Genomic DNA, 26499 nt, shown 5'->3' on the forward strand with positions numbered 1-26499 from the left:
AATAGTGCGGAAGCTCCACCTGTTATTGAGTCTCATTTTAGTCCCTGGAATGGCGCGAACCTCCCATCTGAGTAATGAGTGACAAGTGCTAAGCTTAGATTGGTTATCTGGATCCGACGGTAATCTGCGCTTAATGCTAGCCTGGGCTTGCCTAATTACAAAGTTACAACAATGAAGAAGGTACTTGTTGGGTGCTGCTCTGCTGCGTGCCTATGTGCATTCTTGCATATACGAAGGAAACATGTGATTTGTGAGCCCGAAAGGAATGCAACTGTGGGTGCATAAGCTCTGACAGGCTGACAGCACTGGGGTCCTCGACCGTTGCGACCACGGCAGGGGCGACTCACCGGGTGCGTTAGCCTGATCCATGCCTAGCGTCGACAGTAGGCCAGGATATCCTGGTGTGAAATCGCGAGTGGCGGGCTTGTGGACTCCAGACTCCGACAAATCGAGGGATCTTCGTCTTCTGCGGGCAAGGCAAGGTGACCAATCCAAATCTGAACATCCTCAAGCTTGGCTCTGTTAAGACTGTGTTGGTTTCGTTATGATTCCCGGCTTCGAGGCCCGTCGGACTCGCTGGCGCGGCAGCATCACGGATACAGCGTGTGGGATGTCCATTGTTGGCTCCCACTTACCTATTTTACGAAGTACCTAGGGTAACCGTTGACGCCGTTCCGAGGCAAGAGGGCTTCGGTGGAGCTCACTGCTGCAAAGCACCGTCATCGCTGGCTGAGTGGGCAAGGAAGACGCAGAATGGACGGGGCTAGTCGCAACAAGCCAATTGTCCGTCGCTCGGCTATAGAACTATAGATGCGTCTCAGGAGAAAAGGAGTTCCTGCAACCAAGGTCCTGGGACTTGGGATTAGTTGAGAAGACAGGGACAGTTACATTTTTGGCTTCAGCTTTCTTTTGCTCAACAGAACGTGGTGAGATATTGAAAGTTGTATGGCGAGTAGCTCCCACTACACGACCAAAGGTATTTGTTTTTTACTACGCTTCTTGGAGACAACGAGCACGACAACAAGTGGTACATAACACATATACAACATAGTAATAAAACTGTAGAGCTTGATTCATTTTGACCACATTGCAAGTCGTATACTTCATTTGGGCAGGGCGGCATCGAGGGACTCCACGGGGGAATCTGGACCCAAGGACCAAAAAACCAAAGACCAATTCCAGCTTCCTTCGCAGTTGATCCGTGATCGCCCTCTGCTCTCTGCTGCTCCTGCCGCTGACTCGCTCCTCTTCATTTTCCCTCCGTCACACTTAATTCATCGCGAACTGGCCTGTTCTCCATACATCCTGCGCCTGGAAGTTGGATTCTTGCGAGTACGTACTTTTCTCTCTTTGTCTCCTCTTCGCGCTACGGACTAGTGAGCGGCAGAGACAATCCCTCCACGCCTTGCGCCCCAATCGACGGGATATCTGGGTTAATTCGTCAGATTCGTCTCTAGCCAAGCCATCGCATCGAGATTCTATCGAAGCCAGTCGACTGGGTCCTGAAGAACGCCGCTGGAGCCAATAAATACGACCCTCTGCCGCGCTTCTGGGTGCACTTCGGGGAACTGGTATAACCCGCCGGGCTGACTTCGATCGTTATTATAACGTCCTCTCCAACCCTTCTTTCATTTTTCTTACGCCCTTCAAATCTACCCTAAACCTACGTTAGATCCTGCCGCTGAGCTATCATTCGCGACGGTTGCCCTGCCTCTGCGTCCACCGCTGCGGCCTTTGACTTTCTTTGTTGCGCCCGAAAACGGCCCGTGTGCTGGATCACGGTAGCGGGTGCGTATATTGATCAGTTCCAACCGCCTGGCGCTTGGACGATGCGAACCCACACGTTTCAAGATCTTTTATTGTGAGGCTGACAGCTTTCGATCTGTAGATTATCTCGTCAATCCCCGGATCGTTCTCGAGTCTCGCGCCTTCTACATACCATAACTGCGTTCACTTCTCTTCGGTTCCCTCTCCCCACCGGTCGCATTCAGTTCTTTGTCTCATCAGCGCCGTCTACAACACTGCAATCATGACTTCTATCAGCAGTGGGCCTATACCTCTAGACCTAGATGCAATGGACGCAATGAATCGGCAAAGCTTACAGCAGAGTGCCTCACCTGGTAAGCAGACCATACCCGCCAGCCATGCCCTTGCGCCCTCTGGCAAACCAGCGAATGGACTATAGTCGCGACAGGCGAGGGATTATTTTACTGGCTGTTCTTTGTCGGTCGAGGAATCAGGGTGGACGGCAGTCCCTTGCATGGCGGGCTCCCGCCGGTTCACACACCGCGGCCGCCCATGATAAAGGATAAGCTGCTGACTATCTTAACAGTGGCCCAAGATTCACCCACAATGAGAGGCTCAATCAGTACGGAATTCTTTAAGTTCTTTAATGGTGGCGGTGGTGGTAACCAGAACAAAAAAACTACTCGAGGTTCGTGTCTCAGTTCAGTGTGCGTGACGTGGACTAATACGGGGCAGATGGGCAACCTGCTAAGCGGAGAGGACCTAAACCCGATAGCAAACCAGCCCTTACAAGACGACAAGAGTTGAACCGCCAGGCTCAGAGGTAGGTCCCATTTGCCTTTTTCAAGATCAAAGCTCATTATTTCAGGACGCATCGTGAGCGCAAAGAGCAATACATCCGAGCTTTGGAGAGCGAAGTGGCGCGATTACGGGAAGCATACACACAAGAGATATCAGCTGCGAATCTTGCCGTACACCAACACCGGGAGATGATCGCTTCCGTATCGGAGGAGAACAACTACTTGAAAGAGATCCTAGCCGCCCACAATATCAATCTTGAAGTTGAGCTAGACCGTCGCAAGTCTGAGCGTTCAATGCCGGTCTTTCACTCTAGCCCTGGCGCAGGCGGGAGCGTTGCATCACAGACGGGCGTTACATCAATGACCGCTCATACATATAGCACACCGCCTACCACAGTGTCATCTTCTGGGATGAGTCCGAAGGCTGTTGGGCAAGACAAAGTCGACTTCTCGTCTATACCAGACATTGGACCGACCAGCCAGGCAATGCCTGCGATCCCGTGTGATGCACTTGCCGCCATCGACCGCCGGCCGCCAGCTGCGGGTGGAGGCATATTTGAAGACAACCCTCAGCTCCAGGTTGATTTTATACTAGCGTATGCTCTTTTCCCTTTTATGGTACGCCCCTGAGTTCTAATATCGAAATAGACTTGAATCACCCTGCCGAGAACATACAGACTACCTCTGTCGGCGATCAGTCAATGAGGCCGACGACGAGGATATGCCGTTTTCCGGACACGCCTTGATGGCGACCTGTCCACCCCCGAGCTACATCGCAAACACAACGAGCGAACAAACATATCCCCACAAGACCTACGATCTCCCGCACGCCAACCTTTCAACACTCCTCAACCTCAGTCGCCAGCTAGTCACCGAAGGCCAGGTTACTCCTATAATGGCACTCCAAGCCCTCAAGAGCCACGACATGTACAACAGACTGACGCGCGACGACGTCAAATTAATCATGGACACACTCGAGACCAAAGTGCGCTGCTACGGGTTCGGCGCTGTGCTCGAAGACTTTGAGCTCATGGACTGTTTCAGCAGTGTCATGGGGTCCAAGTTCGAGGGTGTCTTCTCCCAGCCTGCCGACGAGATGATTTACGCATGACCTGCTTTACACGTTTTGATTCCCCCTCTAATATTCAGTAAGCTGTATATACAAAGCTTTCCAGCGTTTCTTTTCTTTCTCCATCTTTTCGATCGCTATATATCTTTTCCTATTATCATTCAAGCACTATACACCGAGCATAAAGCTCAAATACATGACATTCCGGATATCATCAAACCCAATTTCAATCACTGCACCGTATACAAATCCGTTAGACCTAGTGCCTTCACACTCTCTCATACCTCAACCGCCCCCCCGCCGTGACCAGCTACCCCAACCCCATCAAGCACACTCTGCCACCCCTCACCCCCCCTAATCCTCCCCACAACCTCCCTAACAACACCAACCTCACCACTTCTTAAAACCCACCACACCCCCTCAAGGACCCTCTTCTCCTCAACCTCCCTCTCACTCAATTCCCTTTCCTTCCCAGTAGCACCACCAGATCCAGACCGAGATCCATAAGCAGCCCTAGCCGCCGCAACCTCAGCAAGTTGCCTCCTATTCACCTGATTCTGGAGTTTATTTCGCGCCCCCCTCAACTCGGAGATTAGATCTGCGGATGCAATTGCGCTCCGTTCTTCTGATGTACTGCTGTACGAACACTGCTCGGGTTGGTTTCGGGCGATGCAGGCGGTGCAGGGGTGGGATTTGTTGCACTGCGCCCGGTCTATTAGAATGGCGGTTATGTAGAGAAGATGCGGAGGATGGATGAAGGGTAAGGGAGGTAAGGTAGAGAGAGGAATAGGGACAGGCGCACCTTGATTTTCCGTGCTCGGCATGCAGAACAGGATGTTATGGGGCGGGGTTTGGAGGGCTTTTCCTGCGTGGTGTCTGTGTCTTCGTTGGAGATGGGTTCTGATGAGGTGGACGAGGTTGAGGTTGATGGTGTGGTTGTGGTTTCCGAAGCTGCAATTGGGATTGGGACGGTGGTTGTATTTGTTTGGTGGGGTGGTAATGGCCCCATTGTGTTTTTGTCCTCTCGCAATAAAGTAACGTATAGCTTTGAGAGTAGAGTATTGAAAGTGATGGGTGTAATGTAAGGAGCGACTACGGAGTTGGATTCTAGGAATTGAGTTGGGTTGGAAGTCGAGTAAGGTGGGGTGGAAGGAGTAAGCTGAGAGGTGGAGGAGGTGAGGATAGCCGTTATGTTAACCTGAATTAACGTTCAGATCGAGATCGGGGCTTGGCTTGGCTTGACCTGACCTGCATAAGCGAGTCAAGAACATGGATTTTCTGAATTATATACAACTGTTGCGGAAACAAATATACACGAATATATCAGCAAGAAATCAAAATCCCAAAACCACTATCGTGTGCCGAGGTCCTTCACACCATAACTCATTCAATCTTCCGTGTGATATGGCCAGCATATCTCACGTCACGCACTTAAAACCAATCGAATCCAGACAGGCCAGTCGACTGGGCACTGACGCTGGAGCTGCTGGTGGCGCTGGAGCTGCTGGTGGCGCTGGAGCTGGAGCTGCTGCTTTCGCTGCTGGCGAGCTTCTCCTCGAGGAACTTGGAAGCATCGCCAGTGTTCATGATGTAGGTGAAGTGCGCGGCAGTGACAACAAGAGTTCCATCGCAGACCATGTCGCCGGCGGCGCAGTAGATCTTGATCTTGTCCTTGGGGAAGTCCTTGATCTGCCCGTTATCCTGCTTGTTGCGGGTGTCGCCGAAGAGCACGACTCCCTTGATCTTGTCTTTGATGTCCTCGGAGAGCTCGGGGATGGCACTGTGCATGACGGCTGTTCCTTGACTATACCATAATAGTCAGTACTTGATAAATCATAATAGTAAGCGTCGGTAGAAGGCCACATACCTGTAGCCACCAGCCACGATTTTGGTGTCAGGGCACTTGGACGCAGCCATTTCAAAGAGAGACTTTGCTTCGTCGATTGCAGCGCTGGAGGTTCCCTGGGGCAAGGCGTTCTCAGCCAGGCCAGCGGTATATTTGGGACCAACACCCTGGCAAGCTACGCCGCCGAGGGAAGAGTCGGCTTTGAGGTCGTTGCAGACTGCAGGACCGGTCGAGATACCCAGGAGACCTGGCTCGGTGGAGGCACGAGCAAAGATAAAGGTGACTGGCTTGCAGTCACCGTTGCGAAGGTCATCGCCACTTGAGCCACCAACTATACTCATTAGTATGCTATATGAGTATAAGTGGAAGGAACTTACGCTGGCGTTCCTCAAGAGCCACGGGGGTAGCGGCGGACAAGCCCGCAAGAGCAGCGAGAGACAAAAGTTTGAAATGCATTGTGCGGACTTTATAAAGAGTGAAGTGTGAGAATGAAAGAAAGGATATGGCTATGAGGAACCCAATTATGGCTTGCAGGTGCTGCTCTGACTATTGTTTATGTTGGATGATGCCTGGGTTTATGTACCTTTCCTCTGACAATTCGTCCGTCAGCGACATCAACCCCGCGGTACTGCCGAGAATTGGCTCCCTGATTCATGATCTCCATATCTCAAATACAGACTGAAGATGCGCACTAGGCCCACCGAGCTACTGACTAGGGAGGATGGTTCGTCCGAGCGTCTTATAAATCAACTGCATTTTGGGGTCTTGAAACAGGGCAATTGGGTGATTGATATGCCGGGCCTCGGTACAGATCCGACTTGAACAATGCCTCAGTGATGCATGTTAGGGCATCAAGATGATCATTTCCACATGAGAGTCATGTTGTCCTCGTGCTATCAAAAGATGAAACGCCCAAGAGCCTGAAAGGGTATACTTCCGGGGATACAGCGTTGAGACCAGTGGGACTTGGTGTCAGGCCGATCCTCGCAAACGTGGCTTCGAAGTTTCGAACCAGATTTTTTCGGGCTAAGAATGATCTGGATTCAGGGTTGGCGCATGGACTTCCCCCGGGGGCCTCTGAACGGCCCCAAAAATTGGCTATCAGACTGGTGAGACCACCAAATAGGGCTGAAGAACCGACTTCGGCAGAGCTGATTTGTACCAATACCGAGTCCGCTGTTTACCTGCTAGACGAAAGTTTGGATGACCATCAAACACAAACATAGACCAGTAAGCCTGATGAGTTGGTTCGATATATCGATCTTCGAACCGAGGCCAATTTTTAGATATCAGATCCCCTAGCGAGTGGCTAGCACGCATTCAAGCGGCGGATAGCATGGCTGTTTGATTTATATTATAATCTAGATCCCGGAGTCCAGGATCTGAATCTTGCAGCCTGATTTCTGCAATCTTTCGACCCTAGGAGGGTTTGGTGGAGGGCTTGCTTGATGAACGTGCGCATCAAGATTAGCGACATGAAACGCCGGAAGTACCGGATACCCCGTACGGAGTCATTGCATCCCGAACGGGCAACATCGCCTGACTTTGTCGCCGAACTTGCGAGAATGAAGTCATCAGTCATGTTGAATCTGTTGTATAGCTCGCTAAAGACCCCAAATTCTGAAACATTCCAAAAGCCGTAATCTGTAGGGAGTCCCGGGGCAAAAGTACCTGAAGAGTTGCCGAGGAACGAACCAGGTACTCGGGATGCACTGTCCTGGCTCCCGTGCCATCGGCATATAGCGCTCTGGATGTTCTCGACACTCCTTATGTACTCCCTAGGTCCAGTCTTCAGGCGGCGGTGGTGGGGTTGTTCTGAGCCGTTGACCTCGCCGTTGGTGGAGGACTCTGAGACGCAACAGGTGAAATCCGTCACAGTTCCCGCTTTGGCCGAAGAAATAGGGCACGGCTACAGGTGTTTTGGCCCTGACCACATCCAGGGGAAGATGCCTGCTCTTGTTTCGTGCGGCTTCGGCGTTGGAAGTTGTACCTCGATCCTCGCATCCACTGGGTGGGTCATAGTCACGATTACCTGATGAGCGTCTTGAACAAACACTAGAACCAAATAGAGCCGAATTCGATTGACAGAGAGGATCGAACGAGATGGCGGGTTTAGGCGTTGTTAGTGGAGGGTGATGGAGGATATGAGGAACCTGCGGGTGATGATGAGGCTAAATCCCACCCCTGTTCCGCGTCGGGCTAGGAAGGCGCGTGCACTTTGTTACTTAGTAGAACTACTCTATAGTAGCATTACTTATGCTACAACATAGATACGCATTTCAGTGGGAGAATGCCAAAATATTGTCTTAGACTCGTGATCTAGTACTTTTGAAAATGCACATGAAAACAGCTGGAAACATGATATCTCATCACTCGCAAAAGAAAACTCGTTCATTACTTTATTCCTCCTCATCTTCACCCTTAGCCACGGCCTCTTCAGCGGCCTCAGCCTCATCATCCTCCTCGAAGGTGTTGGCAGGGATGCTGTACAGACGGAGAACAGGGCGGTTGGGGTCCTTGACAAGGATGTACTTGACGACCTTGTCCTCTTCCTCATCGGCATCCAGAGCGCGAATGCGGTCGACGATAGTGCGGACAATACCCCATCCGTTGCCCAAGTTAAGGTTCATCTGGGCGGCGAACTCACGAGGCTTGTATCCAGCAACGCCGAGAACGACGTGGCCGGCAGCGGAGCGGGGGTTGGCACGAGAGACGAAACCAAGCTTCATACCGTCGGCCTTGGCGAGGATGGCCTGTGTCGTCCAGCGGGCAAGCTTGACGCTGTTGTTCTTCATCTCAGTGGCGACAACAGCACCGCGCTGAGAGTACAGCTTGCTGCGCCAGTCGAGGGAGCCACCGGAGCCCTGGGCCTTGCTGTCGAACTCGTTGAGAGCCTTGACGACCAACTGCTGGTCATCACCGCTGACAGGGTTCTTGACGAGAGCGTCAATCTCGGTACGGACAACCATGTTGAGAGGCTCCTCATCGCCCTCGAGAGAGAGGTCGAAGCGGCGGTACTTGTAACCCTTGGAGGCAAGGGGCTCGGTCTCCTCGTCGGCGTTGTAGAAGGGGTTGGGGTTGTTGAACTCGACCTTGGAGGCGTTGTTCTCGACAACAGTCTGGAGAGCAAAGTTGTGGTTGATGAAGGTGGCTTCCATGGCAAGAGCGCTAGGGGTGTTGATGGCGTCCTGCTTGCCTGAGGACTCGGCGACCTCAAGGGGAGCATCGGCGGCGTTTTCGTTGACGGTTACCAGATCCAGAGAAGAGCCTTCACGCTTGTCGAAGTAGATCTTGTTGCCCTGGTGAACGATGACAATATCCCACGAGTACACACTGCGAGGAGCGCACATGAGCATGGAGAGGATGTCTGAGGTGGCGAAAATGGTGGCCTCGTTCTTGTCGGCCAGTTCCTGGATGACTGGATCTTGCGAGGTGGTGACATTGTACGCAGCACGGTCGAGGGACTGCAGGCGGCGCTCGGCGTTCTTGACGGGGGCCTTGTCGTAGGAACGGTCGTAGTAGTGAAGGAAACCGTAGGTATCGATGTCCTCACCATCAGGGGCCACAAGGTTCAGCTTAGACAGACGGTTGAAGTCGACCTCCTCCAGCATAGCCCAGTCGGGACGGATGTTAACCGAGGGCTCGCGAGTCCTCTGGGGCTTGTCGTAGTCCTTCCAGCCGAAGCGACGACCACGGTTACCGCGGCCGCCACGGTTGTCGTAGTAGCGGTCACCTCCCTGGCCACGGCCAGCACCAACACGCTGGAAGCCAGCACGTCCACCACGCTGTCCCGGACCGCCGCGCTGGCCACGGCCGCGGAAAACAGTGCCACCGCCGCGACCAAAGGTACGCTTGGCCGAAGTGCGAGTGTTGTCAACAACGGAGAAGGAGGATTCGTCTTCGGCAACCTGGACGGCGAACAAGCTAGATGCACCGGCACCGTAAACTTGTTGATCTAGGTTGAGATTTTTTTCGTTAGAAAGGGCTGACCGATGATTCTAGATCCATAAAACCTTACCTCTGTAGTTGCGGTTGTAGGCCTGACGACCACCGCGCTCACGGTCCTTGGAGTCGCCGGTCCAGTCGGCCATGCGGCCAAGCTTGTCACCCTTGGAGAAAGGGGCGTAAGGAACACCCTCGAGCATGTTGTCGCTGGAGGCGGCAGGACCCCAGGTGTCCTCTGCGGGGAGGGCCGCGACAATGTCTGCGATGGAGATAGGAGCCATGGTGTTCGGGATTCTGGTATAATACCACAGAGAAATGAACAAAAATGACCTGTATATTCTAAAAAAAGCACCTCGCAATCTGAGGTAGCCCTTAGTGGTCTGAGGATGATTCGCTCACAGGCGGCGGGATATCGACAGAAACCAAAGGATGCCAATTTTTTGTGTCGCGAGTGGTGGTGTGGCTGGTGCACTAAGTCTTGGCACGCTTACGGACATTGCACCGCCACACCGCTCCCCTCGAGGCAGGCACGCTTGACTGGAGCACTTGACCTGGGCCTTGACTGGACGACATCCTCAGACAGAGCCTTCGGTTTCTGGCGTCTTACATGGAACGTCTGGAATTAGCCACCTGCTGACGCAGTCCCCATATTCAATGTTGTGAAATTTCCGAACGACAACCGGGCGATCGGCTATTATGCATCTAGAAATCGTCAACCATAGAACCCGACCATGGCTGATTCCACTCCGGTTGTAGGTCGTTGATAACACTCTTAGCTCTCCTCATTTACGTAAAGTGACTCGTATCTCGCGAAGACCTTGAGGAAATAGCCTTCTATAGCCCTTACTCTGCTTACCGGATAGCTAACAAGCCGAAAGTCAATCATAATGGGCACTTCCACCATGGATGGCCTTGTACGGACACCCCTCTCCGTCATTGTTCGGGTTGTACGAGAACGAAGGATGACCCCATTCTCAATATGGCCGTGGGAATCGGAACTTGGAGATATGCATACTTCTTGGCTGGCGATCTCGCGCTTAACGAAAAATGATTCTGAGCTGTCAGCCCGATCGTCGCTCACGAACTGCCGTCTGGGCCCTCGAGACACAGCTTATCAGTTTCCATTTCTCAAGGATTGAGCACTTCTTCTATCTTCCCCTATTTGGTGCATCCTCCGCATTTGCCGCACGCCCAAGCTTGGATCTTAGTGGCTGAGGCTTGAACTAATGCTTCGTTTCTTTTTCCCGGAGACTAGCCTCCAATGATCATCAACCCCCGGAGTATACACTGGGAGATTACTCCGGAGTTTGTGATGGTTGACTCAGTGAGTGCATCGCAATCAATGCTGACATTAGAGATCTTCCACTTGGTGGTCGATCTGATTCGGTACCAGATGAGCCCGCATTCTTGGACGAGGTCCCACTGATAAGGATCTAGTAATTCAGAGGCTGATGCCGCTGCTGGCCTAAATCCGGCAACCCCAAACTACCCATCTATGTGACGACAGTCTTGTTGCTCTACCGCACTTGCTTTGGTTGTAGCCGGCTCTTGGCTCCTCCTGGTTCCTTGCTAGTGGTTCAGGCTGCGTTCGCTGAGGCCTCTTGTTCATCCGAGCCCGCTCCCTCGGCTGATTCAGGACCTCGCCCATCAAATCATAGTATTTCGATCCATTATCAGGTCTTGAACTATAGCTGATCGATCAACTACCGATGCTCCACCATTATTGTTCTTTTGAGGCTGTTCCTGCAGGCTGCAAAGGATGATCGACATCTCGCCAAGATCCAGCTCTCTGGGTCTACTTTCAGAATCAAGGCTCTGTCGACTCCTCGAGGCTCGACGAGCTCGACCGGAGAGTCTTGGTCTTGGAAAATCCGTCTGCATATCTCTAAGAGTCAGTGTCAATGGCTTATCTACGTGGCGACAGATCTGCATGCCCTCTTTTTTGAGCAGACGGTGGACTTTCTGACTACACCCTGTTGACTCTGGGAGTCTGGGTTTGGATCCTGCCGGACCCTGGATCTGGTCCGCAAGCCGGAGATAATGTTCCTGGTAATTGTAATTATTGGCAACCTGCCACTGCTTGTTCCGGAAAGGAACATGATGATCTGATAAGCCCTCGAGCAGGGTGGTAATGAGTCCTCCGTTATGACCATCCAGGTTGTACATATAAAGAGCTCTGAATCCCCTCCCAGAATGACTCTCATCCCAACAGTATCAATCTCAATCTCAATCTCAAAGACCCAAGTCTCTCATTTACCAGACATCTCAGCAATCACTCTTTAGAGTCTTTTACTTCTACCAAACCAACCGTCAAAATGAAGTTCGCTGCTGCCCTCTCTGTCCTCGCCGTTGCTGGCTCTGCTCTGGCCTCTGCCGTCCCCGTCGTTGAGAAGCGTGACACCAGCGACTGTGTCGGCCCTCTTCTCTGCTGTGGCACCCTTACCACTCCTCTCGACTCTACCGTCGACCCCCTCTTGTTGGCCCTCGGCGTTGACGCCGCCAACATTGTTGGCTCCATCGGTCTTCTCTGTACGTTTTTCTTTGTACACATGGATAGCAAAACAAAGGCTACCGCTGTTCTCGCACCGTGCTAACTTTGACAGGCCACGGCTACGACGACTCTTGCGAGACCGAGCCCCAGTGCTGCACTGAGGCCAACCTCTTGGTAAGGGCAACGCAACCAGGAATACACTTAACATGGCTAACTCATAGCAGGGCGGCACTGTTGCTCTCGGCTGCGAGGCTCTCCCTCACCACTAGATTCTTCACGGATCGTGTTGGTTCTAAAGCAGCTATGTATAAGTACTATTTGCACGGGTCAATACAGGGATGAAGGGGATGATGCTTTTGGATTAATTATTTCTCGGCGGGTGCAGTCTCGTCTAGATACTTCAACTTACACTCTTTAATGTATCTATGCTTTCACAGACGACCATGTTTCCTTTGTCCTTGCGAGACAGATTTGGCTGGCTGCACCCCCATCAGCCTTAATATCTATTTGAATATACACTTAATTACTATGACAAGTCCCAGAATCAAGTAAAAGCGATATCCTGTAGCAATTCGTTCTAAATTTGTGTCATAAGAAATAGAGTTTGTGCATGGTTCCTTGCATGCCATGCAAGGTTGAGTATACCAGTACCTAGCAGATAAAGTTCCTATCCATGCTGCACAGTAAGCAACCAGAATGTTACAAGAGCTCAGGTAGCCATGTCCAAGAGCAACAGACAACAGAAGATTCAAATTCAGAACAGGAAACTTGAATATTTATTCGAAAAGCCCTAACCAAGATTTAGGTACCAACGTCTCCTCCACATTGCAGCATTGACCACGTTGATCAGGCACCAGTGACACCGAAGTGACAGCTCTCCGCCTCCGGTTGCTGGGGCAGAACTCAAAACAAACGCGATAAGAAAAAAGTGGCGGCTCAGGATTCCACCTAACACAACCCCACGACTTCTTGACTTTGACAACCCCGCGACGACGACGAACGACCGACGACGAGAACCTAGAATATTTGATATATTTAGATACTCTACTGCGATGCTTTGACGGCTACCATTTTGACGAAACATATAGACGACGACTACAACACAGCGAATTAAGGCAGAACAACCGATCAACAGTACAAAATGGCACGCGAGAGCAACGCCCCTGTTGACCTCACCACCCCCGTGAAGCCAAGGGAACAGGCAAACCGCCCAGTACCAAACCAGCCAGAGTTCGGCGTGCCCTCACCATTAGGCCGCCCAGCGTACCCCCCTCCGCAGAACCTGAACCAGAACCGCAGCACGAGCAACCCCTTCAACATCCCCAAGCAGAACCGCCCTCGTCCCGAGCACCACAGATCGCAACAGCAACAGCACCAGCACCAGCACCAGCGTCCGCAACATCAATCACACCACCAACACCCAAGACCTTACAGCTCTAATCCCTTCCACCAAAATGCGAACCGACGCAACATGCCTCCCCAAGTCATGGCGTCGACACCGCAACACCGTGAGCCTTTCGATCCCTTCAAGCCCGTTCGCCCCTCCGCTTACAACAATAACCGGATGTCCCGCCCCGTCGACTCCGACGTCGTCGAGATCCGTCGCCCGGAGAATATCACTTTTAATACACCTAGAGCCCCGAAAACTTTCTATGCCTCGAAGGGATCTCCGATTAAGCAGACGACTGCCGCGAAGAACTTGCAAAACTTTGTTGATCTGACGCAGGCGACTCCTGGTGGTGGATTCAATTCTAGGCCTCGGGGACCGGGATTTGGCGCATCGTCTGCGAGTGACTGGGTCGATACAGCTAAGGCGAACGAGAACATCAAAGCGCTGCTGGAGGGAGCATTTGAAGACGAAGATGAAAAGCAACCGAAATCGAAGAGCAAGAAGAATAAGAACAAGAAGAATAAGTCCAAGAAGCAAGAGAAGGATAGCCAGAGTGAAACGAAGCCTGCTGAAGAGAGTTTGGATATGGACGATCTAGCTACCCAATTGCAGGGTGTCAGCGTGAATGAGAAGCTCGATGATGATAACGACTCAGCTGCAAAAGAAGATGCTGAGGAAACGGAGGATCAGGATACCAAGGAGGAAAAAGACGAAAAAGACGCCAGCGAAGCCGAGTCCGAAAGTGAAGAGGAAGAAGAAGAAGACGATGACGATGGCGTCGTCGAAGGGTTGAAGGTGCAGCTTCTTCCTCACCAGCGGCAAGGATTGAAATGGATGTGCGAGAAGGAGATCGGTTCATCGAAAGGCCAGAAGGAAGCCAAAGGCGTTATTCCGAAAGGTGGAATTCTCGCCGATGACATGGGTCTCGGAAAGACCGTTCAAGCGATTGCCCTGATGCTTACCAACTCTAAGCCCAAGGACGGCACCAGACGGCGACCCGCATTGTTCGATTGCGACCAAGAATCCGAGGACAGTGACGAGGAAGGTCCCAACTCACGGGAGCTTCCGGAGAGGCTAAGCAAGTCCACATTGGTTGTTGCCCCTCTTGCCCTGATCAAGCAATGGGAATCCGAAATCCAGTCCAAGGTTGAAAAGTCTAAAAGGCTTCGAGTGTTCGTTTATCATGGAACCGCTAGAACTAAGTCCACTGATCGTCTGGATGATTACGACGTGGTTATTACCACTTACGGAACTCTGACTTCTGAGCACACTGCTGCAGCTAAAAACGACAAAAAACCTGGCGTATTCTCGGTCCACTGGTATCGCATCATCCTTGACGAGGCGCACACCATTAAGAACCGCAACGCTAAAGCCACGCAGGCCGCGTATTCACTTAATGCTGAATACCGCTGGTGCCTGTCTGGCACACCCATGCAGAACAACCTCGACGAATTGCAGAGTCTGATTCGCTTCTTGCAGATCAAACCATACAACGATCTTGCTCACTGGAAGGATCAAATCACCAGACCGCTGGCAAACGGACGCGGTGGTCTTGCAATCGAGCGTCTACAGGTCGTTCTCAAAGCATTTATGAAGCGTCGAACAAAGGATGTGCTCAAGCTCAATTCCAATCTCAAGCCCGGCGAGGGAGGAAAGGACGGCGATAAGAAGAACCCCGATTTCCAGATCACCAAACGCGAGGTTATCAAGGTGGCGCCGGACTTTATGCCCGGTGAACGAAACTTTTACCAGAGATTGGAGCAGCGCACGGAGAACAGTCTGGAAAAGATGATGGGCGACTCTAAGCTTGACTACGCTGGGGCGTTGGTATTGCTTTTGCGACTCCGCCAATGCTGTAACCATCCCGATCTGGTCAAGAGTGACCTGGCAAAGGACAAAGACATCCTCCTGCAGACGGGCACATCCAACAGTCAGTCGTTTCAGAAGCAACAGAACGAGTCGGATGCGCTGGCAGACCTCTTTGGCGGGCTCAGCGTTGTTTCCAAGAAATGTGATATCTGTCAGATGGACCTGAGTCAAGCTGAATCCGCAGGCGACGGCAGTAGATGCAGTGAGTGTGAGAAGGATTTCAATACGCCGTTTGGTGCAGATGGGGCGAAGAAGAAAAAGAAGGCATCCAAGAATAGTCTCCATCTTACCGCATCCCCGTCTCCATCAGACCGCCGCTCTGACGACCGCTTGGCGCGAGCCCGCAGGAATAGAAAGGTCGTCATGGATAGCGATGACGAAGAGGAAGACGGCGGCGACTGGCTTGTCCCCGAGGACCAGCGTGCCGGGCTCTCTCTAGACAAAGATGGAGGCTCTGACGACGAAGATGCAGAAGGGGGTGGCGAATGGATACGATCTGATGATTCTGAAACCGATGAAGATGACGATGATGAACCGGAATCGCCTAGCCAACGAAAGCAGCGTCCCCAGCCTTTCCAAGTCGATGAAGACTCAGAAGACGATATCTACGGAGACGACGACAACCAAGTCCTCCCCTCAACCAAGGTCCGCGAACTAATGAAAATTCTCCGACGCGAGGCACCGGACTTTAAGTTCATTGTTTTCTCCGTCTTTACGTCAATGCTTGACAAAGTCGAGCCCTTTCTGAAACGAGCGGGCATTGGATACGCACGATACGACGGGAGCATGCGCAATGACCTCCGCGAGGCGAGTCTAGACAAACTCCGGAACAACCAGGCAACCCGTGTGCTACTCTGTAGCCTCCGCGCCGGGGCGCTGGGGCTGAATCTGACTGCAGCAAGTCGCGTGGTCATCATGGAACCATTCTGGAACCCCGTAAGCTTACTATTCCTGGCGCTCTTAAGTTTGACATGGCAGCAGGCTAACCTTATTTGTTTTTCTCAATATCTAGTTCGTCGAAGAGCAAGCGATCGATCGCGTGCATCGCCTCAACCAAACATTAGATGTGAAGATCTACAAGATGATCATCAAAGATACAGTCGAAGAGCGCATTCTCGATCTCCAAGATCGCAAGCGTGAACTCGCCAACCTCACGATCGAGGGCAAGACCGCCGCCGCCAAACTCACCATGACTGACATGATGGCCCTTTTCGGCAAGGACGCCGAGTCGCGGTATACAGGCGGCCAGAACACGCTTGAATTCTCGCCGCAGAAGGGAGCACTGCTTCGATCAAGCGACGAGAGTGGTTCGACGAGCGCGATCGCAAGCCAAGGACCGTCAGAAAGCGGATCAGATGCCTCTCGTGATCGTGGCAGAGGCAAACAAGAGAAACGGGCGCCGCCTACCGAACATTCTGTTTACGGGAGACGGTGGTAGACTAGACCATACATATTAGAGTGGCGAGTGGGAGTTTATTTGCGTTGATTATTGGGTCTGGGAGGACAATAAGACAGTGGCTGAAAATAGATTCAATTGGGGCAATTCACATTTACTTTTGGCGTTGGAAGGCAAGTAAGGGAGAATGAGGAAGGGACAGAGTTTGGAAGCATTTTCGGGACCGTTGCATATTTTTCTTTGTTTGTTTGGCTGAGTTATGGTAGTCGGCAGCATTTACCTTGTTTGTATGGACTGGAGTTTGCGAGTTTGCGAAGAGAACAACCGAGAAATTCGAACATGTCATATTCAGTCGGTGACAGCGATAATCAACAATAATGATGACACTGACAGCGTCTGAGCGTTGAGCGACACCGTTGAGCGACACCGTAGAGTTGTGGTGGGTGACCCTGGCAAGCGGTGGAGATAACGGTGGACAATCTCCATGATAGAAGCTAAAGTCTTTCCCTGTGCAGTAGGACTGTCGTAGCCCCTGAGAGTCAGTCAGAGTCAGAAACACAGACGCAGGCTTCTAGAAGGCCCAGAGAAGCCAGCCACGGAAAACGTAACGTAATGCTCGTCTGTACTTATGCGCGCCACCAGCAGGGGGACGTTAGAGGGATTGAGTAAGAGCATTGAGCAATCAATTATAACAGCCAGAGTTTGGCAGGTTGAGCAGAGGGCAGTGACTGGTCAAGTTGCTGGCGAGTAGTGAGCAGGATGAAACGCGATCTGCAGCTGAGGACTGGGCTTGGTCTGCGAACGAAATGAACCAAAAACGTGGCGGCCACGAGTTTGCGATAGTTGAAAGAGATAATAATGAGGTGAGATGAATGCTCCTACAACTGGCGCAGACGTTGCAAGTTGATTATATAGGTCTTCTGGACAGAGTAGAGTTCTTATTGTCTTTGTCTGCAGAAGATATCTCATCCACACTGCGCGGTTCCTCTTAAGCTAGCGGCCCGCCTCCATCGCCAACTTCCAACTAAGGCCAAACTTAACTCTCTCCAGCCAGACACCTCTCCCTCCTTTTCCTCTTACCACGATTTGCTCTTCGCACTTTTCTTTTCCCCTTCAACATCTCTCTCCAACTCAACTATAGCCCTGATCTTGGCTTTGTTGCTTTGCAAGAACCCGGTACGTTGCGCCCTCCCTGTTCAGCCCTGCCAGTGCCATCGCCACGTCTCCGTGCCGTCTCCCTGCTTTGCTCCGCTAAGGTTCTCCCTGCACTGCACACGCCTGGGCACTTCAAAAGTCTCAGATAGCTCTTTGTCAACGTGAGACCCCCAATTAAACATTCTTCCTTCTGACTTGTCTGTTGTCTCTCTCTAGGTCTGCATGCCGTGAACCTTTAATCTCTTCTTAATCCGCGTCCGCCGCTCCTCCCTACCTCCGCCCATTTTATCTCCGTCAACCTCTTCCCCTCCGACCTCATCTCCAATCTCCCTCCTCACTTCCCCCCACCACCTCCTCAAAGCTGTCGATCAGCTTTTGAGTCGTTTCATCAACCGGTTCGCTTTTCATTCCGGCATAGAACACAACACAAGGCACGCTCGAATGGAATGCTGGCTCAGGTAACGCGGAACAACATTTTCAGACTCTTGTCGTTACACGGATTTTTCTAGATGGGAAATTCCCAAGGGAGACAGGTCGCCTCCGACAATGAGGGTATGTGCTTTGGCTGTTGGTCCTAGCTTTGATTAGCTTCGCTGCTGTGGACACGGGCTCTGCGGACTGCATTGATAGAACTGTGCTGATAACGGTGTTAGTGAACTTGAATCAGTTTCGGCTGCTTCGAGTTGTCGGAAAGGGCGCCTTTGGCAAAGTCCGTATCGTGGAGAAGAAGGATACGGGTTTGACTTTTGCTTTGAAGTACATTCGGAAGGAAGAAGGTATGTTTGCTTGCTCCCCCCCGTTACCATAATCATTGAGAAGTCTCTGACGCGTTTCGCTTTCTCTCTCCTACAGTCGTTCGCTCAGAAAGTGTACGAAACATCATTCGGGAACGGCGTATGCTCGAGCACCTCAACCATGCTTTCCTTTGCAACTTGCGGTACAGCTTTCAAGACATAGAATACATGTGCGTTTATCCTGCCAGATCCCGACCCCCGACCTCATCGTGCTGACCTGTCAAAAGTTATATCGTGGTGGATTTAATGAATGGCGGTGATCTTCGATTCCATATTTCGCGAAAATGTTTTACGGAGGAGGCAGTGCGGTTCTGGCTGGCTGAGCTTGGCTGTGCTCTGAGGTACATTCACTCGCAGGGTATCATTCATCGAGATGTCAAGCCGGACAATGTCCTCTTGGACTCAGAAGGACACGTCCATTTGGCGGACTTTGTAAGTTTTCTCTTCGGTTGATTGCGACTTGCTCTAACGTCTTGCAGAATGTTGCGTCCGACTTTCGACCCGGGAAACCGCTCACGAGCAAGTCGGGTACTCTGGCATACCTCGCTCCGGAGGTCTACGAAGGTGGCGGATACTACTTCGAAGTCGATTGGTGGTCGTTAGGAGTTACATTCTATGAGTGCATTTACAACAAGGTTTGTCGTCTTTGCTCGGGGTTTCTAGTGCAGTCTAACAGTCACAGCGTCCATTCGAAGGCCGGTCTCAGGATACTCTTAGCGAGAACATTCGAAAAGCACAACCAAAGTACTTTGTCACGAACCCCGCAGTTTCCATTCCCTGCTTGCGAGCCATGTCCGCGTTAATGGAGAAGGACCGGAGCAAACGAATTGGTGCTGTCAGCTTCGAAAGCTACACCTCGCATCAGTTCTTTGCCGAGATCGATTTCGCCGCGCTCGAGCGAAAGGAGATTCCACCTGTCTTCCGCCCATCCAGCGACAAGACGAACTTCGATGCTACGTACGATCTGGAAGAACTGCTTCTTGAAGAGGCTCCGCTTGAAGCGAGAGCTCGGAGACAGAAGCCTAGAGCGGAGTTGAGGGAAGACGCGACAGCGAAAGAGATTCGCGAGGACGAGCTTCACCGACTCATCGAAACGATGTTTGAGCCGTTCGACTATACCGTGATGAACTATCGCGGAAACGCAGCCGACGCCATCGCGAACTCTGTGAACCCCGAGGACTGCATCCAGACTACGACATCTTCGATTCATTCACGACACTACTCCCAGCCGGACTCTACGCGAGGCTCACCTGCCCGCCCTGAGCAATCGCCCTCGCCCTCTCGCATGCCCATTCCCGACAACCAGTCCTCTATCGGTGAGGCCTTGGAAAACACAACCAGCCAGCCGCAGCCCCCAATGAGCCCCTCCTCACAACCCACACCGCCCCCACCCGCTCCCAACTTTCACCGTCCGTTTGTCCCACCACAATCCCAGCAGCGACCTCGCCCCACAGGACGGAAAACAAGTAAGGGCGGCGGTGTCCAAATGGTTCTTGAGGAAGCCGGCAGCTGGAGTGAGCTTGCTGACCAGAGTACTACTCTGCCCGCAGAGGGCTTTGATGTCAACAGCAAGGGAAAGTCCAGCAACAGCGGCATGCTTTCCTTCCTCAGTCGCAAAAAGGGTCGGGACAGGAGCCCGAAGCCGCAGGAGCCTGGTGTTCTCGGCAAGGAGGGTGCTCGACAGATTATCAGCTGAACGAGTCAGATCTCACAGGGATAACGCACCCCTCCATCATTTCTTCGTCTAGCTGGTTTCGGTCAGTTGTCGGCGATCGATCCTGGTTTTCCAGGAGACTTTGGCGTTTGAGAACGGACTATGGCGTGCTCGGTTCAGATCAACTGACGAGAATTCGGCGTGCATCATCATGTCACATCCCGCAACGGTCTCAAACACACAAGTCAAGACAAGACAAGACAAGGTCAATCCTGTTTCTCTCGGCGATCTGGCGCTTTGACATCAAACCCCGATCAGACAACCTAATCTACCAACATGAATCTTGCATCTACATGAAACATGAACCAGCCTGCTCGGGGTCGGGGTCGGATACATCGAAATCTCAAGTTTTGGATTTAATGCTGACAACTTGACACCTCGAGATCAAACATTTCTTAATATCAATTTTTTATTTTTTTATTTTTTTATTTTTTTTTCATTTCTTTTTCTCTCTTTCCCGTCTTCATTTTCCTGTCCATCATCCTGATACCTGATCCGATCTGATCAGATCTGATTTGATTCCCATTCCCCCGGCTTCCACATGGTTTCACTTTCAGCGCTGATCTCACCATACCATCTACCCATCGAACCATTTTCGCAATTTCGTTTCTTTTCTTTTTTCCTTCCATTTCCTTCTGGCCTGGTCTGATCTCGTCTCATTTCGTTCGTTACTATTATGGGTTGGCTTTTGGCTCCGGAGTTAACAGAACGGGGTGGCTAACTGATCCTTTCACAATTTTCCATGTTGAACTCTACACTTACTGACCTGACCTGACCTGACCTGACCTGACTTGACTTGTTTTGTTGTGATTGACTTGACTGACTCTGACATATGATGCCCGGATATACATTTACTACATACTGCTACATATATTACATACATAATCTCTCATACACATTTTTTTATTGCTATTGCCTTGTCTTGGTGGTTCTGTTCGGAACTTCCGATGGATCGTGGATCGTGGATATGTACTCTGTAGAATCGTATATATGATAAACTAGATACCCGTTGACCTCCATACCATCCCAACTATTTCGCTTAAGTCAACCTCTCGAGTATACAAGATCCAGAAGATACATCCACTTCAATCTTCAATCCGAAGAAAAGTCCCAAGCCCATAGGCGCCGTTGAAACCCCAGTCTAAGGGACCGGGACTCACGGAGTAGATGAGATGTCTTACAGTCACCACAGGAGTACGGAGTGGGTAATGGGTAGGGGTTTAAGAGCTCGTAGTTGCTACAGAAAATGGACTTCAGTATGAAATAGAGGAAGACTTTCAGACTTATGGGGGATTATATGTATGTTCTACATCAATCCAACCCAACCTGTGTAAGAAACACCAGCCAGACACCAGTACTCCGCATATACAACCCATCTAATCGAATCCCAACCCAACCAAACTCAAAAGACAGAAAAATAATCACCCCCTCCCAGAATACAACCCCCCAACCGTATCCCCATCCTCATCACTATAAAAGACAGGCGTGAAGCCCGCCCCATCAGCCAAGATAGGATCACACCCCGCCCTTACAAGGACCTTTACTACGCCCGCAGCCTTGCGATGCGCCGCATAATGGAGTATATACCTGTTGTCCGGCTTAGAGAGTTTCTTGGTTGCGCCGCGGTCGAGGAGGAGCTGTACGATTGTGGCATTTCCGCCTTGAACGGCGGCGAAGAGGGTTGCGTTGCCGGGGAAGGTGTTGTTTATTCTGTGGTATGTTTCTATGATCAGGGGGCTTTTTTCGTTCGTCCAGGAGAGGGGGGGTTTGGTTGTGTTGTCGGTGTTGGTGTCGGATGCCGTGAGTTGTGCTCCTTTATCGAGGAGTAGCTCTGCGATTTCAAAGCGGCTGCCGATGCAGGCCCAGTAGAGGGCAGTGATGCCGCAATTTTCTGTAATGTCGATTTCAGCATCGTGGTCGAGTAGAAGGCGTACGACGTCAACGTGGCCCTTTGCGGCAGCGTACGCAAGTGCTGTCCTGCCCTCTGAGCTAGTGGAGTTGACGTCAAGTCCGTGTTCCAACAAGAACTTGACGATGTCGATGTATCCGTGGAAGGCGGCGAGCAGTAAGAGATTTCCCTGACGGGCTTCCACGAGGCCCTCCTCTTCAACCTCTTCCGGGATGGGCACAGCAAGGTCTGCACCTGCCTCGACGAGAAGTTTGAGGTTCTCCAGCCGGTTCTGTGCCACTGCTTTGTAAACCGCTGACCTGCCCCGGAAACCGACATAATTCATATCGATGCCTTTATTGATGAGCGCTTCCACGATCGAGGCTGCTGGGTACCTTGAGGCATCTATCAAGTCTTCAGGATCTGCGAGGGGGAGTTTAGAGTTGATCAACTTGAGGGCTTCTTCCTCAAAACGACCCCTCATGGCCCAGCTAAGTATGCCCTCGTCTGTCTCTATAGGCACCTGGAATCGGACCAAGTAATCTAAAACAACATCAAGGACCTGCAGGTTGCTAGGTACCATAAACTGCGCTGTCAGGGCTTTCAAGATAAGTTTTGTGAACTTAGGCAGGTCTTCTGGGAAGTCTTGAAGGCGTTGCATAATGACCTCGAGGACGTGAGGGGGCTGAGCATGTATTGCAACCTCCAAAGGAGTTGACATTTGTCTGGTCAACTCTTTGACCTGGAGGGCGCTTGCAGTTGCGAGAGGGAGAAGAAGGCGGATGATTTCCTCAGACTTGCTCCCTAGAGCGATGAAGAGCGCGGAACAGCCCCAACCGTCGCAAGCGTCGAGGTCTTTGACGCGAGGAATCAAAAGCTCAACCGCTTCCCTTTGCTGCCATTTCACCGCAATATGCAAGGGTGTGTTTTCCGCGATTTGAAAGTCCACATCTGATATTAGACCGGAGTTGAGCATGCGCTCCATCTTGGGCACGTCCCCAAGAGCCGCGGCTGCCATGAACAGAACATTATGGCGAGGGAGTTCGTCATTTCGCACTTCTGGAGAATCGAGAATGAGACGCAGAAACTCTGGCCACTCTCTCTCGATGGCACGGGTGATAAGTTCAGCAGTCGAAAACGGACTCACGGTGAGTGACGCACCCCCGGATATGAGAGCCTTGAACTTCAATGTGTGAAGGGAGGTTGACCAAGAGGAGCAACGTCCAATATGACCTAATGGTGTCATTCTATGCCCATCTAAACCGTTGGCGTCGGCGCCTTTTTCCAAGAGAAGATTTATGATTTGAACGGGCGCGCCCATTGCTGCGACGTGTAGAGGACGAGATGCTCTCTCGCACAGTTCGTTTGCTTGTGAACCATGGTTGAGCATCAACTTCACAATTTGATAACCCGCTGATTCTCTATGTGAACTCCAAAGAATAGCTTGGTATAGAGGCTTCTCCCCATCGATGTTAGTCGCCGATGGATCTAAACCGTTCTCAAGAAGAAGGGCGATATCTGAGGGTTGAAGGCTTCTGTTTCGGTGGAGGAACACTCTATGTAGTAAAGTGTTGTTTTTCTCATCAACCTGGTGGATGTTTAGCCCGTTATCGATGAGGTATTGAGCTATCTCATGTGTCGCATCATCGGATTGGGCATCACCAGGCTGGTAAAGGAGTTCAATGGTGTGTTCGATATCGAATTTTGCGAAATCAACACCAGCTGCAACGAGAAGCTTCATGGTTTCAAGATGGTTTCCCAGTCTCGCGGCCCTCAACGCTGAAGTGCCATTGAACATGTCAAAATCGTGATTGACCAGGAATCTCTTGGACCGTCGGCTCTTGCTAACCTCCACGTTTGGTGAGACACCGGCGCCCAGCAATGCCTTCACAGCATCAACGAAACCCGCCCTGCAGGAATTTACCAAACCATCCCATTGAAGCTCCGGGCTCCGCTGAATGCTTTTCAAACTTCTTTGGATCAAATAAGTCATGCTTCTGTCGTTCCCATTCTTGGACGTCCATTCCAAGGCTGTCGTGAGCTGGCCCTCGCTCGTAGTTGGAAGGCTAAAGAGGATCGGGACAGCAATTGCTTTAGCCGCCTTCGAAGTAGCAGCAAATGCAGCGAGGTCGCGAGTCGAAAGGTATCGTATCACTGCCTCGATCATCTCAATCGGAAAGACTTCGAGTAGGGCTGGCGCTGCCATGATTGCGATGAATGATGATGCGAGGATTTGTTCTGGTTGAGTTTAATTTGTTGAACTTCGGAAGCGTAGAGCAGCTGTTTTATAGCTGATCAAAGCAAAGGCATGCTTTAATTGTCACAAAGAAGGGTGAAAGGGATTTGTTTAGTTGTTGGGTGTTTCGAAGGTTGAAAAACAAACGAAACGTGAAGCTCTCTGTTTGACATCAGTTCACAATGACTGTGGTGAAAGCCAGTCAGCTAAATTTGGTTCGCCTCCACGGCCATAACAGATGATAAAATGAATCATTCAAGTGAATATGCAGAAGGAGTACTTGATAATTGATCATGCTCAAGAGAGCTTTGACGTTCCTCCGTAGAAAACCGGCCCTCACGAGCGAACTCTGACCACTGCCGAAAGAAAGACATGCGATGGAATAGGCACACCAGGAAAACAACCAACTCGAAAGGTTTGGCTAAAGAGAAGTAAATTTGTATTAAAGGGTATTGTAGACGCTAAGTATTGCGGAGATGACGGATAAAGTAATTAGAGGGAATCAAAATGAGGATCTGTTTTGTTTCAACCGACCAGCAAGGTAGACCTTCGGCAAGGGCGTGGCACTAATGCGCGACTGGCGGGAAACAGAGCTGCAAGATTGAGCCCCTACAAATCAATGTGTAGGCAGCTCCTGGAATCTGGACTGAATACCAACACCTACATTCTGTCCATCGACCTCGCTTGGTTGGCGCGGAGCACCGTCAGGTTTAACGCCTAATTCGGAAACAGGGGGCGTTGAGGTAGGATAACCGGCGCTATAACCTGCTATTCCTGGTGGATATTGCGGTGGTGGCTGCTGCTGCGCCTGTAGCGCCGCAGAGGCTTTGGAGCGACGGCGAAGATAAAAGACCGCCGCACCAGCGAGCGCGAGGGCGGGAACACCGAGACCTACGCCGACGCCTATGCCAACTTTGGCGCCTGAGTCTAGCCCTCCGTCATTCCCATCGCTATCTGAGGGGCCATCCGTCTGAGGGCCGGAGGAAGGGCTGGACGTAGAATTCGATGTGGGCGTCGAGCTTGGAGTCGCGCTGGTTGATGTGGAGGGATCGGGATCAGAGGCATTGATGCGGAAGTAGGAGCTTGAGAAGTAAGGTGCTCCGCCATCAGTCTCGCGGTTTTCGTTCCAAAGTGTAAGGAAGAAGACATCGTTCCAAGTATAGTTGACTTCGGGGTTCATGTCGTACGTAAACGAACTCTCTCCATCCCGCTGATTCTCTGTGACGTTCTTAGTACATTGTTCATGGACTGAATCTCAGCTCGGAGCTTGACAGAGCATACCGAAGAGAGAAATATAGGAAGCGTTCTCGTTTTGAAACATGATGAGGCTGATGGCTGTCCAGTTGGTTGTCCAACTAAAGAGGGTATCATCGTGCTGCCGATACACGGGATAGTTCTCTGACCTGTTTCCATTGTCGAGCTGATCTTGGTAAGAACCTGGGGCAGTAAAGAAATTTGTGGCCTGAGAATAGCACAGAGTGGCACCATATGCCACTATCAAAGAGAGAAGGTACTTCATCTCCCCCACGCTTGCTCTTCTCTATTTCCAATGGGAGAAAAAGAATCCGTGCGGGACCCCAGCACTTCAACAAGTAACTCAGAAAATGCGGCTGATAGAGAGAACAACAGAGCCGTTAGAGCATTATGCTGGGAAAGCAAGAACCAAGAAGCTGAAGAAAAGCTGGGCCACTCGTGTTTTTAACCATAAAAGACTAAGCCTGGGACTCCTCATGGGAATGCATCCTGCAGGTGGGGCTCGACGTGGACCAGGAGGTCTATGGCCATGGCTGTTGGTTGATAAGGCCAGAGGCTGTCATCGTCATTTGCCTCTCGGGCCTGCAGTTTCTCTTGCAGCCTTGCAGATGCAAGGGAACGAGGCTGACGGCCTGACAGCTGACGGGGCCATAACTGTGCACAAATTTCCGTAAGTAAAGGTTCGTGTATAATGGGTAGGTAGAACTAGAAGTCCAAGAGACCTCATCTCTCGTCTAAATCCGTGTTTTGATGTCCAACTATGTAGGTGTCACAGAAAAATACACCGTGAGAATGTGAGGGCTGAAGATTGCTGTAGTCCCAAACGGCAGGTTGTTTGCGCCGCAAGAATGAGTTAATATGACAGCGACAAGTCCAGCCCGTGTTGGCGTGCAGAATATCCTTGTT

The 26499-nt window shown here is 51.3% G+C and overlaps 10 protein-coding genes across 10 annotated transcripts; 4 read left to right on the forward strand and 6 right to left on the reverse strand.

Annotated features, from left to right (window-relative positions):
* Window positions 1-1928: 1928 nt before the first annotated feature.
* flbB lies at window positions 1929-3930 on the forward strand. The gene is made up of 4 exons (XM_073777403.1): window positions 1929-2434; window positions 2482-2569; window positions 2615-3142; window positions 3195-3930. The coding sequence occupies exons 1-4, from the start codon at window positions 2299-2301 to the stop codon at window positions 3655-3657; spliced, it is 1215 nt and encodes a 404-aa protein (XP_073627557.1). The 5' UTR covers window positions 1929-2298; the 3' UTR covers window positions 3658-3930.
* BDV14DRAFT_200649 (Zn(II)2Cys6 transcription factor domain-containing protein) lies at window positions 3894-4624 on the reverse strand (the record flags this gene model as incomplete). Its single annotated transcript, XM_073773556.1, has 2 exons — window positions 3894-4316; window positions 4418-4624. 2 exons carry the CDS (start codon window positions 4622-4624, stop codon window positions 3894-3896), a joined length of 630 nt encoding a protein of 209 aa, XP_073627558.1.
* A 221-nt stretch (window positions 4625-4845) lies between these two features.
* On the reverse strand, window positions 4846-6239 carry BDV14DRAFT_209216 (cutinase family protein). Its single transcript, XM_073775589.1, has 3 exons — window positions 5839-6239; window positions 5483-5792; window positions 4846-5419 (listed from the first exon to the last, which is right to left on the reverse strand). Exons 1-3 carry the CDS (start codon window positions 5915-5917, stop codon window positions 5047-5049), a joined length of 762 nt encoding a protein of 253 aa, XP_073627559.1. The 5' UTR covers window positions 5918-6239; the 3' UTR covers window positions 4846-5046.
* A 1345-nt stretch (window positions 6240-7584) lies between these two features.
* BDV14DRAFT_73586 (eukaryotic translation initiation factor 3 subunit D) lies at window positions 7585-9842 on the reverse strand. The gene is made up of 2 exons (XM_073777404.1): window positions 9480-9842; window positions 7585-9416 (listed from the first exon to the last, which is right to left on the reverse strand). The coding sequence occupies exons 1-2, from the start codon at window positions 9685-9687 to the stop codon at window positions 7861-7863; spliced, it is 1764 nt and encodes a 587-aa protein (XP_073627560.1). The 5' UTR covers window positions 9688-9842; the 3' UTR covers window positions 7585-7860.
* A 1125-nt stretch (window positions 9843-10967) lies between these two features.
* Window positions 10968-11615, reverse strand: BDV14DRAFT_174405 (uncharacterized protein; the record flags this gene model as incomplete). The annotated part of the gene is made up of 1 exon (XM_073768890.1): window positions 10968-11615. A coding segment is annotated over exon 1 (514 nt), but the record flags the coding sequence as incomplete, so codon positions are not given.
* BDV14DRAFT_174406 (hydrophobin family protein) lies at window positions 11616-12413 on the forward strand. The gene is made up of 3 exons (XM_073768891.1): window positions 11616-11935; window positions 12010-12071; window positions 12122-12413. The coding sequence occupies exons 1-3, from the start codon at window positions 11722-11724 to the stop codon at window positions 12164-12166; spliced, it is 321 nt and encodes a 106-aa protein (XP_073627562.1). The 5' UTR covers window positions 11616-11721; the 3' UTR covers window positions 12167-12413.
* Window positions 12414-12494: 81 nt separating this feature from the next.
* Window positions 12495-16618, forward strand: BDV14DRAFT_73606 (putative SNF2 family helicase/ATPase). The gene is made up of 2 exons (XM_073777405.1): window positions 12495-16092; window positions 16169-16618. The coding sequence occupies exons 1-2, from the start codon at window positions 13039-13041 to the stop codon at window positions 16592-16594; spliced, it is 3480 nt and encodes a 1159-aa protein (XP_073627563.1). The 5' UTR covers window positions 12495-13038; the 3' UTR covers window positions 16595-16618.
* A 1348-nt stretch (window positions 16619-17966) lies between these two features.
* Window positions 17967-20622, forward strand: BDV14DRAFT_73662 (serine/threonine-protein kinase). The gene is made up of 6 exons (XM_073777410.1): window positions 17967-18259; window positions 18361-18483; window positions 18560-18671; window positions 18729-18933; window positions 18981-19136; window positions 19184-20622. The coding sequence occupies exons 1-6, from the start codon at window positions 18217-18219 to the stop codon at window positions 20195-20197; spliced, it is 1653 nt and encodes a 550-aa protein (XP_073627564.1). The 5' UTR covers window positions 17967-18216; the 3' UTR covers window positions 20198-20622.
* Window positions 20623-21240: 618 nt separating this feature from the next.
* BDV14DRAFT_73623 (ankyrin repeat-containing domain protein) lies at window positions 21241-24632 on the reverse strand. The gene has a single exon (XM_073777408.1). It carries the CDS (start codon window positions 24307-24309, stop codon window positions 21637-21639), a length of 2673 nt encoding a protein of 890 aa, XP_073627565.1. The 5' UTR covers window positions 24310-24632; the 3' UTR covers window positions 21241-21636.
* BDV14DRAFT_73622 (uncharacterized protein) lies at window positions 24633-26154 on the reverse strand. Its single transcript, XM_073777407.1, has 2 exons — window positions 25621-26154; window positions 24633-25557 (listed from the first exon to the last, which is right to left on the reverse strand). Exons 1-2 carry the CDS (start codon window positions 25856-25858, stop codon window positions 24956-24958), a joined length of 840 nt encoding a protein of 279 aa, XP_073627566.1. The 5' UTR covers window positions 25859-26154; the 3' UTR covers window positions 24633-24955.
* Between the last annotated feature and the right edge of the window lie 345 nt (window positions 26155-26499).

Source organism: Aspergillus stella-maris, assembly GCF_047715825.1.
Source record: "Aspergillus stella-maris strain CBS 113639 unplaced genomic scaffold BDV14scaffold_31, whole genome shotgun sequence".
In the NCBI taxonomy this organism is placed as follows: Eukaryota; Fungi; Ascomycota; class Eurotiomycetes; order Eurotiales; family Aspergillaceae; genus Aspergillus; species Aspergillus stella-maris.

What these genes read in the sequence shown, in the direction of transcription:
- BDV14DRAFT_73586 (XM_073777404.1), bottom strand. Translation starts at nt 9,687, where the DNA reads ATGGCTCCTATCTCCATCGCAGACATTGTCGCGGCCCTCCCCGCAGAG. An exon ending in CTACAACCGCAACTACAGAG is followed by an intron (nt 9,417 to 9,479) that starts GTAAGGTTTTAT and finishes ATCTCAACCTAG; the next exon opens with ATCAACAAGTTTACGGTGCC.
- flbB (XM_073777403.1), top strand. Translation starts at nt 2,299, where the DNA reads ATGATAAAGGATAAGCTGCTGACTATCTTAACAGTGGCCCAAGATTCA. An exon ending in TTGAACCGCCAGGCTCAGAG is followed by an intron (nt 2,570 to 2,614) that starts GTAGGTCCCATT and finishes TCATTATTTCAG; the next exon opens with GACGCATCGTGAGCGCAAAG. An exon ending in CAGGTTGATTTTATACTAGC is followed by an intron (nt 3,143 to 3,194) that starts GTATGCTCTTTT and finishes ATATCGAAATAG; the next exon opens with ACTTGAATCACCCTGCCGAG.
- BDV14DRAFT_73606 (XM_073777405.1), top strand. Translation starts at nt 13,039, where the DNA reads ATGGCACGCGAGAGCAACGCCCCTGTTGACCTCACCACCCCCGTGAAG. An exon ending in TGGAACCATTCTGGAACCCC is followed by an intron (nt 16,093 to 16,168) that starts GTAAGCTTACTA and finishes CTCAATATCTAG; the next exon opens with TTCGTCGAAGAGCAAGCGAT.
- BDV14DRAFT_73623 (XM_073777408.1), bottom strand. Translation starts at nt 24,309, where the DNA reads ATGGCAGCGCCAGCCCTACTCGAAGTCTTTCCGATTGAGATGATCGAG.
- BDV14DRAFT_209216 (XM_073775589.1), bottom strand. Translation starts at nt 5,917, where the DNA reads ATGCATTTCAAACTTTTGTCTCTCGCTGCTCTTGCGGGCTTGTCCGCC. An exon ending in GGCTCTTGAGGAACGCCAGC is followed by an intron (nt 5,793 to 5,838) that starts GTAAGTTCCTTC and finishes TAATGAGTATAG; the next exon opens with TTGGTGGCTCAAGTGGCGAT. An exon ending in ATCGTGGCTGGTGGCTACAG is followed by an intron (nt 5,420 to 5,482) that starts GTATGTGGCCTT and finishes ATTATGGTATAG; the next exon opens with TCAAGGAACAGCCGTCATGC.
- BDV14DRAFT_174406 (XM_073768891.1), top strand. Translation starts at nt 11,722, where the DNA reads ATGAAGTTCGCTGCTGCCCTCTCTGTCCTCGCCGTTGCTGGCTCTGCT. An exon ending in TGGCTCCATCGGTCTTCTCT is followed by an intron (nt 11,936 to 12,009) that starts GTACGTTTTTCT and finishes TAACTTTGACAG; the next exon opens with GCCACGGCTACGACGACTCT. An exon ending in GCACTGAGGCCAACCTCTTG is followed by an intron (nt 12,072 to 12,121) that starts GTAAGGGCAACG and finishes AACTCATAGCAG; the next exon opens with GGCGGCACTGTTGCTCTCGG.
- BDV14DRAFT_73622 (XM_073777407.1), bottom strand. Translation starts at nt 25,858, where the DNA reads ATGAAGTACCTTCTCTCTTTGATAGTGGCATATGGTGCCACTCTGTGC. An exon ending in TTCCTATATTTCTCTCTTCG is followed by an intron (nt 25,558 to 25,620) that starts GTATGCTCTGTC and finishes AGAACGTCACAG; the next exon opens with AGAATCAGCGGGATGGAGAG.
- BDV14DRAFT_73662 (XM_073777410.1), top strand. Translation starts at nt 18,217, where the DNA reads ATGGGAAATTCCCAAGGGAGACAGGTCGCCTCCGACAATGAGG. An exon ending in GGTCGCCTCCGACAATGAGG is followed by an intron (nt 18,260 to 18,360) that starts GTATGTGCTTTG and finishes TAACGGTGTTAG; the next exon opens with TGAACTTGAATCAGTTTCGG. An exon ending in TTTCAAGACATAGAATACAT is followed by an intron (nt 18,672 to 18,728) that starts GTGCGTTTATCC and finishes ACCTGTCAAAAG; the next exon opens with TTATATCGTGGTGGATTTAA.